Source organism: Megalopta genalis, unplaced genomic scaffold, assembly GCF_051020955.1.
Source record: "Megalopta genalis isolate 19385.01 unplaced genomic scaffold, iyMegGena1_principal scaffold0020, whole genome shotgun sequence".
Lineage (NCBI taxonomy): Eukaryota > Metazoa > Arthropoda > Insecta > Hymenoptera > Halictidae > Megalopta > Megalopta genalis.
This window is the reverse complement of record NW_027476090.1, coordinates 3,039,535-3,056,247: the sequence shown is the minus strand read 5'-3', so window position 1 is coordinate 3,056,247 and position 16,713 is coordinate 3,039,535. Positions and strand designations below refer to the sequence as shown.

Genomic DNA, 16,713 nt, shown 5'->3' with positions numbered 1-16,713 from the left:
AGTGCACCAATGTTTAAAACATAAAACTATACAAAGTTACACCTTTTTGTCGAATACAATATACGAACATGTTTTATTTCGATACTAAAAAGGTGCACTTCTATATAAATATTACGTTAGTAAATGCTTTCACTGGCAAATCATTTGAAAGCCATTTTTGTTTGAAGACTTTGCGCTTGCGCATAGAGAACTGGTTCTCGATAACCGCGAGTTTCACATCTCAAACAGTAATCAGTGTTACGATAGTGAAGTAAGTTTGCTTAGAGGTGTCGATTGGTGGACTCTGAACCAATTTAGATAAGAAGGAAGCAATGAATGTCATGGAGCAAGAAAAACAAAATGAGATCGTACGAAAGAGAATGCTTAATGTGCGAGATATGAGAATAGAGGATTGCCCTTCTGGTTCGCCATGGTTAAGGCCCGTTCGAATTTATTACCGGCAAGATGGCGAGCAGAGGGACTGGGATATGGCCAGGGTCCACGACGGCGTAAGTATACTGATTTTCAATACTAGCAGGAAGAAACTTGTGTTCGTCAGGCAATTCCGTCCAGCGTATTTTTACACGACTCTTCCGGAAACACGTGGGTTGATTGACCTTGAGAAATATCCGCCCAAATTGGGCCTAACCTTGGAAATCTGCGCTGGCATCGTGGACAAGGATAAGTCTCTAGTCGAGATTGTAAGAGACGAACTCAAGGAAGAATGCGGTTACGAAGCACCGGCAGAGACCATTAAACTTATTAATACTTTTGGGTGTGTTAATGTTATGGTTCCGCATGTGATGCGATATAATTACGTGTCTCAGATTTTTCATACTAAAATTTGTTACAGATACACGACTTCTTCAGTGTATAAAAACACACTTTTTTATGTGGAAGTCACAGACGAAATGCGCACTCATCCTGGTAAGCTTACTGTTAGGTATAAATATAATTTAAGTAGACAGCTTGATTCTAGAATGATTTTAAATACGTTACAATGACTATGGCACGTACGTTAAGTTTATAGTGCTGAATAAAATATATGAAAAGAGACTTGGCAAGTTTCTCATCCCATAATGCAATTTGTTAAATTGAAGGAGGGGGCATTGCTTCTGCAGGCGAATTAATCGAAATAGTGGAAATGAGTATCCCTGAAGTAAAGCAATACATCAATTCCAAGGAAGTTCAAAGTCCTCCAAGTTTTCTCTATGGTGTTACCTGGTTTCTCCTTAACAAACCTGAGCACTGCTCTTAACACACGCTCTAATTCTGCTAAACATTGTTTGGAATGAGTGCTAATGAAGAATAGTAAATAAAATATATATCCTTTACCTGTATTTATTTACAAAGAACACATATGTACACAAGTGAATGTGAAAGAGATGTATGGATGTATAAGACTGCATGAACACAAGATAAAGAGATATTAAGTTAATGCTCGGTATCATCTTTTGTGAACTGCGAACTAACCCAAGCAAGACCCCATTTCAAATTTGTTAAAAGAAATTTTAGAGCTTTGGTCCATTGTTCCTCTGAATTAAATTGTATTCTGAAACAAAATACGTGGAATGGATATTAAAAAAATTTTAACTAAGAGCAGTTATATTTTATATGTAATTAATAGTACTTGATAGAGTAAGAGTTGCCTGTTGCAGAATCTTCTATTTTTCCACGATCCATTCTGTATGGCAGACAGAATCCGCTGTCACCTTTCTCCACTTGTTCCTTAAATTGTTGTAAACAATCTAGAAAAGCCACCATTGCTGCATCAAACTTTGTATCCCAGAGAAACTTGAAACCTCCGCTTCCATATAAAGGTAGTGCTCTGCGCTGGTCCAATGTTTCTATGTAACTGTGATTACCAAATGGCACCAAACGAAAACGCTTGAACGTGAAATTCATCTTACGAGCTAGTGCTGATAATAATAACGTTGTCTGCCCCCAGGCAGCATTTATTTCACTCCAGTCAACTGGTGCACTTGGCAATCTGCCTAAACGGAAGGAATTTATTGTTCCAAAATGTCCCGAGTGCCAAATATGAAATGTAGCATTGAATACATTTGTTCTCTTCAGTTTCTCTAGCTGAGATGTTGCATAAGTTAGTTGACATTCCAGACTAAACAAATTGGTAATGTTAATAGGAAGAAACTGTAATCAATTCAACTATACTGTGATAATCACCTGTGACATTCATCTTCAGCTGATATGAGATCTTTTTTGTGCCTTGAATATTCCCTATAATATCTTTCTTCTTCACTTTGCAATCTTTCCTTTTCTCTTTCTTGTTGAGCTATAGCATTCCTGGTTGCCATTTCCTCTTTCTTTAATGCCTCTAATTCTTTAATCATTCTCTCTTCCTCTGACCTAACATCTTGAAGTTCTTTTGTAAGTGTCTCCATCTCAATATCCTCATGTCCCTGATGTTGTTGTTCTATTTCTAATTTCTTTAAGTATTCATTATAATCTGACCATTCTCCTTCTGTCATCCTTAATTGTTGATCCAGTAGTAATAAGAGACTATCGGTGCACTCATCACAGAGTGGGTGATCAGCAGAGCTGCTGCTACTAAGGATATCAAACAGTGTCGCTCGTACCTGTAAGTAATAAACATTACATTACTATTTTTCAAGTAAATTACATGAACTTCAAGTACCTTCAAATGATGACTGAGACTCTCCATTTCCCCAGAATCACCAACTAACATGAACCCATTAGTTCCATTCGCAGATTCTGTTAATTTAAATGGGGGAACAAGATATTCCATACTTCCACTTTGAGGTTCCAGTTCTCCCACAACTTGCTGTATGGGAACTGTTAAAGTCATATATTGTATATCTATTAATAGTCTCATCATTTATTGATATTGATTATCAATGCATGTTCTGTTGGAAGCATTATAAAATAATAAAAATATTATAATGCAGCAGAAGAAATAAAAATAAAAGTGAAATAATGATTTAGTGTGTTAATCGGTATTTACGGTCGCAATCGAAGCTGAAAATGTTACTGTATTGTTACGATTACAAGATCATGCATGTAGTTCGAAATAGAAATTACCTACGCGAAAGTTCTGCTAATGTGTGTTCTCCAAGATGATAGAAACTTGGGTCTAGCCGCAGCGGCTGCAGACAACGCTGACACGCGAAACTCACATTACTTTTCATATCTACCATTTTGACGTTTCGTTACTGAACAGTAACTTTACACTGGATGCACTCGTACGCTACGTTATTTATAAATACGCATTTGACGCTTCGAACACAAGAACAGCTGAGTTTGTTTTCATAATCTACCGTAAGAGGGCGAAAATAAGCAACAGTCAGGTCGCAGCGCGCTACGTTAGCGAGATTGGCTGACGATTCAATGATAAGACAGAATTCGTCGTGGTTTGAATGCGCAGTGAAATGGTGGAGATGCTTGCAAAAACTAACGTATATAGAAGAATCATGAAAAACCTGAAGTATTGTTGTACTCGGGACACAAATCAGAGGTGTGACAAAAGGAACAAGCACTTCTACCGTTTTCTGTCTAAGTAAATTAATTCACTTTGATATTTAAATTTACACTTATAATTTAATTCAATTTTTCTAATTTAAATATTTTGAATTAAAACTACTATATCAATTAAATAAATTAGACCTTTAGAGATACTTATGTTGACGCTTTGAAGATTTATTGTAAACTGTTTTTTATAAATGAAATTAATTGATAAGTTGCAACAAAAAGTTGGATTAATATTTACAATGGGAAAAAAGTTATTTATATCAAGTTTACTAATCATAACTAAGTAATATTGAAATTGATATGATAGAAATTTATATCATCTACACCAGTGCAGTGGTTATTTGCGTCCTCTATCGAAATAGAACAGTCAGCCAGTGAACTACATAAGACTGCACACAGAAAGTTAGTGTAGTAAGCATTTTTATCCTCCATTTTTAATGCGTATCCAGGCCCACCCAGTGGGCTCTATGTGTGAGTGTTAATTTAATAATTACCTACAAAGATTTTCAAACTCAGAGCCTTAGAGAATTAGAGTTAAGAATGATTGAAGATTGGAACAATTTACCGGCTATAGCTTCAACTTCAACTTCAACTTCAACTTCGACTTCGATTTTAATTTCTATTTATATTTCTATGGTTTCAGTATCGCTATATTATCAGATATCGGCATCATACTGGTATTAGCCAAACCGTTATTAGTGTGGAAGTGCGAGGTTACCGACTTCGGAGAGTCCTCCGAAATCACACAACTGATCGGCGTTATATGGTCTCGATACAACTGGTCGCGACATAAACATCGCGACGTGTAGGACGATCGATGGATGTGAAATGCTGGTCGAGCAAAGAGGCCAAATTCGAAGAAAGACTCATAACGGTTGATCACGATTACGTTTTACGATACGGATAACGATAGGGAATTATATTATATCGAATATGGTTACGTCGACGTACGGTTACGACGATTATTGTATATTGCTTTACTTACTCTTTGTATTGTATTTTGCATGTATCACTGATTAGTAATAAATAGAATAGTTACCAAAACATGCTATCTTTACATAAGAGATAATAGATAATAGATAATGGATAATAGACGATTGTAAGAGCCTAAAGTTGTCGACCGGAGCATGATTTCGGAACAACCTCCGAAATCACAATATCGATCGGTGCTCGTGTCACGCGTATGCCATGATTAGAAGTCGAGACCTCTTACAAGAGATTCTCCATACTATTTCGCTTTCAATGATCGATAATCTGTCGATGAAGGTTTTGCAAAAAAGCTTACGCACAATTAGGAGTGAAGACGTGCGGTAGCAACGCCTGAATAAAACTTTTATTAGACTGACCGAGTTCGTCATTTCGCAGGTCTTATACGTATACTAATTGTCTAGCGTTACATTCGGACGGTCTTTGTAAGCTGATCCATACCGACCGCATACCGACTCGTGTGTCAGGTGCCGAGTGGATAATCGTGATACTGTCCACGCGCGTGCGTACGTGAGCACCGCGTTATATGTAAACATCGTGACGTTGCTAGGACGATCAGCGGGTGTTAGGTGCTGCTTCAAGCGAAGCGGCCAAATTTGAAAGGAGACTGGTAACGTTCGGCTAGCGCCGAACGATAACATGACACGCTCGCGGGGCGCGAAGCAGATCGCGACGACTATCCACAAGATTACGTTTACGCCTACAATTGCGATTACGATTACGATTACGAACACGGCTACAAATACGATCCACGATTACCATCTACGATACCGATATTTATCGGTATTTATTTATACCGATTACCATTTATTTGATATCAAATGATTCGCTCTGACTCGCCGTGTATACGGCGACACGAATCATCTGCTACCGAAAATCTGCGCCAAAACAAACAGCGCCAATCCACATAGTGGTAGAACGCTTAAACTGTTCAACGATTTAATTTCGATTCTCTCTGCTAGATGACGGATTAACTCGTAAAATTGTAGCGGATGTAGACAATGTAGATTTATATTTTTTTAATATTTTTAGTTTTCTATTTTTTCGACAACTTTAATATTTAGGATTCGTATCACAGACAAGGGACTTCACAGACGAAATCACACAACAGAAATCATATCTATAATTATCTGTAACAAAATATTAATTCATAAATATCGAAACTAGAGCTGTTCAAGTACTTGCAAAACACGAGTCAGGTATTACTCGGCTCGAATAATCGATCTGAGCCGAGTACTTGAAAGATCGAGCGGCTCGAAAGAATCGGGTAGCTTGAAAGAATTGAGTAGCTCTAAAGAAATCGAGCGGCTCGAATGTAAGTGAGCAATTTGGACGCATTTTGTACAATAAACATATTGTACATATTACTGCTTTATTTGAGATATTTTTAAATATTTTTCTTTCGAGTTACTCGATTCATCGAACCGCACGGTTTTACCAAGTACTCGACTCGGCTCGAAAACCGATTCTGAGTCCAGATTTTGAGTCATTCGAATATTCGAACATACGGGTCCTAAGTCTGTGTAGGAATCAAATATTTGCAGAAATCTACATTATCTGTAATCGCTATAGGTTTAACAAAGTAGCCACCTGTGTCAGAATAGCAAATCCAGTATTATCATCTGTGGATAATTTTGGCGAACAGTTTCATCGTTTTGACACTACGTGTACTGGCGCTATTTTTATACTTTCAGGAGTCAATGATTCGAGCCAGATTTTATACTGTATCTTATAGCAAAATCAGTGAGCTCATTTGTCCTCGATATTTCCAAGAATAAATATATTTTTTCTTACATGATATAGATGCAAGAGACTCTCCTGAACATTTCCATATGTTTAAAATATTATTTTGAAATCTAAATTGGCAGACTTTATGTTATTTCCTGTATACACAATTTTCTTACGGCGAGAACCATTTGTAGCTGTAACAAATATTAAATTGTTTCTATATTTGCAACAATAAATAGGCTTTCAAGAATGATATGGTTGTAAATCGATTCCCTGATCATTTCTATGCCCTAAAAATGTTTATCTAACTCCAAGAAGGAGGAGTCAATTTTAGTTCAGGCTTTTACTGCTATATGATCAGAGCGTTTCAGGATTTATAAACAAGCTATTTTTTAAGAATTCACAATTAGACAGTTTGCTGTGATTTATTGCAGCCTATGACGTGAAATCTATATGCAGAATCAACACGTACATTTTGAAATCAATAAAATAAACTGTGAGCCATTAATTGCCGAGTTATTTAGATTCTTCCAGGAAGGTTGGACAGGGACGTATTTTGCATTCCGAGTATGCTTTATGATGGGCCTTAATTTAACGCAATGAATTGTACTTGCAACCGTATCGAATAAACAATCATTACTTTATCTCAACAAAATGGCAGTAATTATTCCATTCTATAATGCAACTATTACCTGAGAAATGTTTATACAGCACACAATTATAATATCCATGGCAAATATATATGCGTTGTTGTTAGTGCGAGTGCGTCACCATTTTGTTAAATTACTAATTTATAGAAAATGAGTAACTACTTACCACTTCTTACAGGTACTATTTCTTGTCTTTCCTGCATACAAAAAAGATAGCACAACTTTTTCACCAGCATTCACAGCAGAGGAAAAATAAGTTATACGAAGAAGAAAAGGCGAATAACGAAATTTCGTATAATGGACTCAGAAAATGTGTATGCTTTAGGTCGAGAAAGTACAGGTATAGATGTACATTTGCATAAAGAGCTGGTCTAGATGGATAGTTTAAGTTATTCCGACATCTCTCCTCAGTCATATCATTACCTTCCTGAAGCTGACGGTAACACTTGATGATGTCAAACTTCGATTCCCCAACTATCGCGATACGCTTACTATGAAATGATAAGTTATGTCTGACGAATCGATGTTCCCACATTTTCGCGAGAATATTCCTCTTTCAATCCTTGGGGCACACTGGAAGGTAACTATACGTAATGCAGCATAAGACCGCCCTCAACACAATTAAATAGTTTTTACCAAATGTGATTGGAATTACCGACTATCGCATTTCTAAGGTCATCGACCTGGATTCTACTGAACATTGTACGAGATCAGTGCATCGACATCGTGAATTGTGACCGACATTTCTAAGCAAATGCATCCTCACCGAGATGGGTAAGTTTGCTATTAATCGTTGAATTATTGAAACAAACATATTTTTTGCGTGAGTTTGACGGGATTTCTTATTGTTAACCTTTATTGTAATCGGCTCAATTAACTACTTACTATTTTTATTCCGAAAAATTAGTAAATATTCTTCAAATGTTCTAAAGTAAAGGTGAACAGTGTTTTTTTTTTAAATATCACTGTTACGTGGTAAAAAGAATCCGGAAAGTTCACGCTCCGTGACTTGTTCAATACTTCGAACCCCGCCCGAATCCGTCGCGACCTTCTGCCAAAGCCACGTGCTGCGGGCTCTCGAACTTCACGCCCTCGCCTCTCATTGGTCACTGTTTTTCGTTAATAACTCGTAAACAAAACCGCGGAACGCGTTTTTGTTAAATCTGAACTTTGTTAATATCAAAATTATCTTGAAACGTGATCCAACGAATTTTATTAGAGCTTCAGAGTCACTACTCGAGTGCAAAAGGTTAATAGCATACAACTAGGATTGGCAACCGTTGCGCCCCCTCTGAAACAGATCGTTGCATCTTTATTAAAGTTTCCAATTTTCAAGAAATATCGTACACTAATCTCATCGATAAAAGCATCGTGAAATCGTCATCACAAATAGTCTGAAAGTTTTTACTTAATTCACAAAATTAAGTTAATTTAATTAGTAATTGCATTTGGTCACACAGATTTAACTAGCTTCTTTAGAAATCTTGCGAACATTCATGTACAGTCCTGTCAACGATGCCGTAATGGACGCTCTTGGTTGCAGTAGCACCGGCACCGGTGTCTCCTCGCAAGGTGTCACTTCGTATTTGCTTATCATCCGAACTATACCCAGTTTTGCTTGCATAAGACCCATACGAAGTCCTGAAACAATTGATTGTACAATTAATAATACACAGTTATACCGTTCAAATTTCGACCACAACCATTTGAATTTTCATGTCCGTGTAAACGACGACTGTCAATTCGAGTTTCAGCAGCGAAGATTTGGTATTATACTGACCGATGCAAGCCCGGGGTCCCTCGCCAAAGGGGAAATAAGTGAAAGCTGGCCTTTTTTCTTTATTCTCCTCGCTGAATCGCATGGGATCGAATTTTTCCGGATCAGGATAATGTTCCGGGTCGTAGTGCATCCCGAACAAAGAGATGTACACCGGAGTACCTTTCTCCAGCACCAGATCGGAATTTGGAACTTTGTAGTCGACGGCTGCGACGCGTTCTATAAACGCTAATGCTGAATACTTGCGGAGGACTTCCGAGACGACCATATCAAGATATCCTAGTGTCATGATCTACGAATTATTGTAATAAATATTAGTATAAATATATAAAATAAAAATTATTATTCTATTATATATTATATTATATTATATTATATTATATATTATATTTTATATATATTATATTATATTATATTATATTATATTATATTATATTATATTATATTATATTATATTATATTATATTATATTATATTATATTATATTATATTATATTATATTATATTATATTATATTATATATATTTATATATATATATATGTATAAAAATAAATGTTAGTCTAAATTTATAAAAGAAGGAGCTTTCTTATGTAAACGATAGATTTGTAGTAATTTGATGTTAAGTGCTAGATGTATAAGTCACACAGAATTTTGTATTTGTGAGGTTGGCGCCAGTGTTGTGTGAATGTGAATGTGAGTCAGCGGAAGTTGACCGAATGAATTAGTAGTCAAGAGTGTGCAACAGTGTAGAGAGTGCAAGAATGTTAGTAGATCTAGGAATAAACTCTGAATTTTATCTATAACTACAATGTCTGTGTTGTGCCTAATAACTTAATTTGTCATTATTAAATATATTTACACATTTATATGCATATACATATGTATGAATTCTATTATATGTATATATGTATATCCTAAGACTCAACGTTAAGTATGAACATTATTCCGCTGTTTTAAGTCGACGTTAATATTTCTCATCAATATTTAAGCATTCAAGCGAAGATATGCACACAGCAAATAGTTTTCATCTTCTCTTAATATTAAATCTACAACAGATGGTTAAAATGACCGGTGTGTTCCGCGTGTTTTATTTCGAAATTATTAAGATATTAAAGTTCTATGAAAATCCTATTCAGTCAGTTTTTTAATTTGAGCATCCATTATAATAGTAATGGCGAAAGACGAAATAAGTTAAGTTATTCGTTAAAGGAACCATTTTTATAGATCAGCACACATTAATCGATTTTATTATTTGGTAAATTTAGTGTTAGAAAATGATTAAAAACGACAAAGTTCGTATCATTGTAATTCTGAAGAGAATAACTCGGATTGCACCCTTGCACGCTTCGAAAGGTTACTTTCTTTCCTTCCCTGATAAGAAAGAAATGTAATTGTTTAAATGCAAATCAGACAAGTTAACTTTAGCAAGTTAAATATTTACAGACATCTTAATTACTTTACTCGCTAGTTATCTGATTTTACGGAGACGGATGCTGCCGACTTTCGAATATTGTACGATACTTGTAGTGATAATTTCATTTACCTACCATTTCATACGTAATTTTTCCTTCAGACTTCTCTAACGCCTTGTGAATCTCCGTTCTCAATGTTTTCTGCACGTCTATATTTAATGCGAGTTCGTAAAGACCGAAGGCCATGGCGGAAGAGGAAGTTTCGAAACCGGCAAGGTAGAAAGTAGCTGCCTGCGATACTAAGTCGTCTTCGGTGAATTCTGTAACACGTATCAAAGGAAACTACATTTTAGAGAAAGAAAAAAAAGATACACGGTATTATCAGGAACGTAGAGTAATGATAGAGTCAATGATAGTTGTCAGTTTTTCACTATGAATTCAAAGTAAATAATCTAGAGGAGCCAATTACTGTGCTCTTTCAGCAGCTTTTAGGAGTTTTTGCTATTAAACACAATTTTAGCAATTGAAATAATATTTCTTAACGACTTAAAGATAGATAAGAAATATTATTTCAATTGCTAAAATTGTATTTAATAGCAAAAACTCCTAAAAGCTGCTAAAAGAGCACAGTAATTGGCTTCTATAGTTTATTGGTTTCTCTCTACTACGACTTAAAGATAGATCTGAAAGTTCCTATTGTCGATATAAATATTCCCATCGCACAAGTATCAAATCTCCTTTGAATATTAGGAGGACGAAAACACAGATATTCTGCAGCCAATTACTGCGCGCCTATTATCAGAAAAAATCAGTTACTGCGGCTCAGTTGCTGTGCTCTCTCCCAGAATACTGTGCTTCAATCATTGTCCTCTATCCTTGAGATCCGAGCCTCAATAAATGTGCGCAATAAAAATGTAATGCTTGATAAATAATGCTTTCATAAATTTTATGCTCTATAAAAAAAATTTAATACAATAATATATCACTTAAAAGTTCAGACATTAGAGATGACTATTTTAACAAAATTTCATATAAACATTCCTCCTCTTGAAAAATATGATAGAGGTGACTTAGTGTCTTCAGCAACTAACGCACCAAGCGAAAAAATAGCTTCAGTTATTGCGCACCGTAAATAAACAAACAATTCAAATAAATAATCATTGCGTTGTTTGTCCGTAATCTTAATGCGATTTACCAATACAATTTACGTTGTGATATCTTATCTAGAACGATTTATTTTAGTCAATATTGATTTTCATTTATTCAGTATTTTTACAAGCTTTTTTATAAGCTTTATAGAAAATGTCGCGATCTTTGTATTAAAAACTTGAAATAATTTTTCTATTTATATTAGATTCACATTTAGATTCATATTAGATTCATATTAGATTAGATATTTATTCTATTCTATTCTATTATATAATTTTTAAAACTTCCGTCTCTTCCATGTTGATCCGTAGTAAATAGATAATTAATTGAGTTTAAATGAAAGAAGTTTGATATATCTTACATGACGAATACAAAGGTAATTCTGCTTGAAAATTGACACAGTAATTGGGTACCCCGCAGTAACTGTCTACATTACCGTAGATTCTAGAATGTAGAATAGCTTACTGAATCCATCGATAGCTCCCTCTTTCTCATGCGTTTGCTTCAGTTCGACGAGAAGGTCGATCAGATCGTTCCTCTTCTCCCCCGACTTAATTCGCTGATTCATCACTTCCCCGACAATGGTTCGGAAATAATCCGTCGCGTGTTTGCCGAAAATTTTGGCGCGATAATACTTAGTTAGATGTGGCATAAAGAATATAATAAGGAACTCCAGGCCGCGAAAGAAGTTGAAGTCGAACATTTTTCTGCCCTGTTCCCGGAAGTGTGTTTTGGGATCGCGCAACGAATTCACTTGTAGCCCAAAAATCGTGGTGGCAATCAAATCCGTGGTAAAGTTCGCCGCAAGGTCTTTCATCTCCATCACCTTGGGAGTAGCTGAAACAGATGCGCGAGAATTATTACTATATTAGAAATTTGAACATACAAGTAGCGGACATATATTTATATATATATTTTTTTTAAGTCACTTAATTAATATATTCATATATTATATATTTAAGACTACTTGAAAAACCGTATAACTTTTTTCAAATTGGATTAAATGACTTGACTTTTTTTTAGATGCTAGAGGGGTCAGTCTACTAGACAATGACTGTAATACCTTTTTATTTTAAATTTTGCGATTACTTGGAATGACAAACAAATGTTAAAAACCCATGTTTCTCAACTTTCTTATCTGAGCCTGTAACGTAAATTTGAAAAATGCATTTTGTAGATCTTGGCAAATTATATACATGCAGAAAATTTCAGAGTCAGATCAAAAAGTTGAGAAACATGAGTTTCTCACTTTTCTTCTCATTGCAAGTAATAGCAAAATTGAAAAAAAGTATTAGAATCATTGTCTAGTAGACTGATCCCTCTATCGTCTAAAAAAAATTCAAGTTATTTAGTCCAGTTTTAAAAGAAGCTATACCGTTTTTCAAGTGGTCTTAGATATATGTCCGCTACTGTATAAGTAATAGTACTAGTATAAGTAATAGTACTCAAAATCTATCGGTAGAGGATTTCTCATCTTCGAACATGCTTTTACGATTAAATCTGCATCATTCATGATACGAATTACCAGAATCGTTGATATTGCTTCGAGACTTCGAACGTAGGATAATATAGACATAATGAGTGAACGTAAATCTTTTGCAATATCATCGTGTAGTGGTGTCCCCTAAGTAGTGGTTTCATAGAGACAACTTTTCCTTAGCAATATCGTGGACTAACATAAATTTGATTCATCGAGGACCCGATCCAGTTCATCGGCAACGACCAGCATCAAGTCGAACATTTTCTTCAGCCGTCCGGAAGTGAAGAGAGGCGTCAGCTTCGTTCTAAGCACCCTCCAGCGTGGATTATTCATCAGGAAAAGATTCGCGAATCCAAGTGGATCACTGTCATCTGCCGAAGCATATCTGTCAATGAACGCGCGAAAATCCTTCACCATAACTTGTTTCGCAAGTTCGGGATCTCGTACGAGGAAGAATGGTTTATCGAAAATGTAGAATCCCGCGTACGGTTCGCCTTTGAATTGGCAATGCAGTTCCTTCGCGAAGTCTTGCGATGCTTTCTTCAACATGAAGCATTCGCCGAAATTTCCGAAGAACGGTGTCGGAGGAATTTCCGGGACTCCTCGTTTCGCCCAGTATTTGAAGTTTCGCGTGGCGTACATGTACGCCGCGACGATAAGAGATGCACAGATTAGGATGCCGTCCAGGCCCCAATGAGGCGTGAGAAGCGCCATTTTCGAGATATCGAGATGAAAATGAATTTTTCTCGTACACGGAGTATCCTTCTCGTAATTAGCATTCAGCGTTTCTCTTTTCTAGGTGGCAATTATGCAGTTACACGTTGTACATTATAATTTGTAAAAAAGGTTCTTTTTACTGCGACGCTAGAGAACTCGGCAAGATTGACATGACAGTGCAAAAAATATAATCACGCACTCCGAGATAACTCTGTAGCAACCCGTAAAACACTTTGTAACGATAATGTGAATCGCATACTCACCACATTGTATTTATACGTCTATCCCCACTAAAGAGAGGGACAGATGTATTGCGTTTTCTTTTGGGGCGGTGGGGCGATATCACGCATTCGTGGAAAATGACTGCGAAGATAAATGCTGGTCCTGAAAAAATAATCGGCAATTAGTTCTTAATCGTGGAAAAAAGTAATTGATGATAATCGTACCTACATTAATTATTTCTCCGTTTACTACAAACGTAACACCTGCAAGACACCACCTCCGCAGTTGAGGTAGTATTAAATATGATGGTATATATAGATTAGTATATATATAGTATATTAATAATAATATACAATATAATAATAATATTACATTATTATATATTATAATATTAATATAATAATGTATAATATATAATAATAATATAGTATATTATATAGATAGTATATATATATATATATATATATATATATATATATATATATATATATCTTACACTATCATATCTTATCTATATACAGATGTATATTATGTTATATTATATAATATAATATTATATATTTGTAATTCTTCGTTAACCCGTTAATCCACGTCAGTTTTGTTAGCCTATCAAATCTGTTTTCACGATTTTATTCTGATGAATGAGGAAATCCTTTATCTTACAGCTCAATGAATGCATAAACTTCGATGTTTTGAGACACTTGCATACTGCGTTTTTTCTTTGCAAACACAGATTTGTTTACTATGTTCTTACATTGAATCGACACAGTGATACTCGAAGATTCATATCCCAATACTCGATTGTAGAAAATCTGTCATATCATCGCATTCGTGCATCGCACACTCCTCGCAAATTCCTCTCGTCGTTCCTCAGTCGTCGCTCACATTTTTAGCGGTGGGGGAAAGAAGACGGCGTACGTCGGCCCACGACGGTATAAGACGTTCATCGCCCCTGCCGCAGACGCATCTGTTTATCATTTCGACTGTTGCGTCAGTGTGGCTAGCACAATGGCATTTTTAAACTTAACAAATCGTTTTCTACTACAATTCATTGACACTTGGACGGCGCACTTTGTTGAGGAAAACATAACCGAGTATGCTTAGAATTATTTACGACTTTTTCCATTCAATTTGTTCAATTTATTTTTTAGCGCACTCCTCCTAGCACGTGAATATTTAAATCAGTTGTCAAAAATCTAAATAGAGGGAAATAACAATATTCATACTCTGGGTCCACAAATGGGTCGCGTCCTCCGAGTGTTTAGTGAGCAAAACATTGTCAGCATCTACTCTCAGCATCTACACATGTAACAGCGATTTACAAAATTGCGTTACGAAAGCAATTGATACAACATATCTTGTCTTTTCTACTCTTTTATTATTGAATCAATTTCTTGTTTTATAAGTCTTTTATGCACATGTGATAGAGATGACGTATTAATCTCGTTCTACCGAGTCATTTCACGTTAAATCGATTATGTTACACTTGTTTACAAGGCAGTTTCATTAAATCTGCAAAAGTATTCGAGATGGTATACAAATTTAATCATATTTAACTTACAGAGCAGGATAAAAATATATTCTATACATATATGAAATATTATTTTCATACCGTTAAAAAGAATCTTAAGCTTCAAGAAAATACAAAGCTGAAGTTATAGGAGAAACTGTCAAGATGAAATGATCTTAATTGGACGAAAGTATAAGATAATATTTCTTTTATAAATATGTTTCAACAACTGTTAACTATAACATCTGTTCGCTTCAATTTCGAACAATACATTCTTTTAATTTATCATATATATATAATATGTATAATTATATTATATTATATATTATATAATAATAATAATAATATTAATATTATATATAATTAATTATATTGTTATTATATTATTATTATTATATTAATATAATATTATATAATAATATATATATATATTTATATATATTTTATTTATATTATATTTAATTATTAATTTATTTACGTATAATCACGTATTGAAGACCTACACTCCTGCACAAGGAAAAAAGAGAACAGGTCAAAACCTTTTGAAAGAAAATTAAATAATTTATAGTAGTCGATAATGATCGTTCGTTAATAATGATCGTTAGAAATCGATTAGTACGAGGAGCATTTGTCGTGGCGCATTCCTCGAAACAGACGTAGATGCACTTTTTGCTGGGCGTTGTTCTTCCAGCATAGCTTAAAAAGCTCGTATGTGTAATTAATTAGGGTTATTTTCTTCTGGAAGATGTCTTATTTCATTTAAAAACATCGTATTACAAAAAAGAAATGATCCAGACGAAAGTTGTGCATTTGTTTTATATAGAATAATAAAATAATATTATATAGAATAACAACATAGAATATATAAGAATAATAATAGTATTATATAAGAATAATAATAGTATTATATAAGAATAATATAGAATAATATTATATTATATAGAATAATAAAAAATATTAGTTTGCCATAAAAAAAAATAACAAAATGGCCTTGAAATAACATTGAAAACGCCGACGCATTAAAAAAATAGCAATACCATTTGATTCTCTATTCGATATACTGAAGGGCATGTGCCAGTTCGTTTTTTTTTTAAATCACGTGTCTACGAGATTTTTTACAATCTCAACTTAAGTTGGATACGTGTTATTCGTGCTTCGGTTTCTTACTTAGTATTCCGACACCTTCGGTCCACTACAAATTTAACGCTTTGCACTCGAGTGGTGACTCAGAGGCACCGCTAAAATTTGTTACATCAGCTTTTAAGATAATTTTGATATTAACAGAGTTTACATTTAAAAAATCGTTAAGAGTGTAACCGTTGTGCGGGTCCCCAAGAGGCAATTTCATATGCATAAAATGCATTTTGTTATATAAAATAAAGATACTATAAGTTAAAATCATGATTTTATATTTACAGTTAAAATAGCTTCGAGTGCAAAGGGTTAAAATTCGAACAACGAACGTGGAATGTTTGAAGATCTTATAATAACGCAAATTTTGAGTAATTTCAAGGAGTTCCAGGAAACAAAAGGTAAATATCGATTCGTTTCTTTGATAAGAGCTCTGATAAGTTGAAAATGAGATCACAATGGA

At 34.7% G+C, this 16,713-nt stretch overlaps 4 protein-coding genes across 6 annotated transcripts; 2 read left to right on the top strand and 2 right to left on the bottom strand.

Annotated features, from left to right (window-relative positions):
- The first annotated feature begins 208 nt into the window (after positions 1 to 208).
- LOC117227337 (uridine diphosphate glucose pyrophosphatase NUDT14) lies at positions 209 to 1,313 on the top strand. The gene is made up of 3 exons (XM_033482479.2): positions 209 to 754; positions 833 to 906; positions 1,080 to 1,313. Exons 1-3 carry the CDS (start codon positions 312 to 314, stop codon positions 1,235 to 1,237), a joined length of 675 nt encoding a protein of 224 aa, XP_033338370.2. The 5' UTR covers positions 209 to 311; the 3' UTR covers positions 1,238 to 1,313.
- Atg6 (Beclin-1-like Atg6) lies at positions 1,305 to 3,184 on the bottom strand. Of its 2 annotated transcripts, none has more exons than XM_033482475.2 (5): positions 3,044 to 3,184; positions 2,636 to 2,793; positions 2,164 to 2,576; positions 1,610 to 2,098; positions 1,305 to 1,531 (listed from the first exon to the last, which is right to left on the bottom strand). In XM_033482475.2, the coding sequence occupies exons 1-5, from the start codon at positions 3,153 to 3,155 to the stop codon at positions 1,414 to 1,416; spliced, it is 1,290 nt and encodes a 429-aa protein (XP_033338366.1). In that variant the 5' UTR covers positions 3,156 to 3,184; the 3' UTR covers positions 1,305 to 1,413. The 2 variants fall into 2 exon arrangements, with proteins under 2 accessions (XP_033338366.1, XP_033338368.1); XM_033482477.2 differs by having other exon boundaries at positions 3,040 to 3,178.
- Positions 3,185 to 3,347: 163 nt separating this feature from the next.
- Positions 3,348 to 4,530, top strand: LOC117227338 (uncharacterized). 2 transcript variants are annotated; one of them, XM_076527435.1, is made up of 2 exons: positions 3,348 to 3,472; positions 4,130 to 4,530. In XM_076527435.1, the coding sequence occupies exons 1-2, from the start codon at positions 3,375 to 3,377 to the stop codon at positions 4,293 to 4,295; spliced, it is 264 nt and encodes an 87-aa protein (XP_076383550.1). In that variant the 5' UTR covers positions 3,348 to 3,374; the 3' UTR covers positions 4,296 to 4,530. The 2 variants fall into 2 exon arrangements, with proteins under 2 accessions (XP_076383550.1, XP_076383549.1); XM_076527434.1 differs by having other exon boundaries at positions 3,375 to 3,514.
- Positions 4,531 to 8,143: 3,613 nt separating this feature from the next.
- Positions 8,144 to 13,643, bottom strand: LOC117227340 (cytochrome P450 6k1). The gene is made up of 5 exons (XM_033482480.2): positions 12,868 to 13,643; positions 11,656 to 12,027; positions 10,177 to 10,361; positions 8,632 to 8,920; positions 8,144 to 8,492 (listed from the first exon to the last, which is right to left on the bottom strand). Exons 1-5 carry the CDS (start codon positions 13,382 to 13,384, stop codon positions 8,314 to 8,316), a joined length of 1,542 nt encoding a protein of 513 aa, XP_033338371.2. The 5' UTR covers positions 13,385 to 13,643; the 3' UTR covers positions 8,144 to 8,313.
- Positions 13,644 to 16,713: the final 3,070 nt, after the last annotated feature.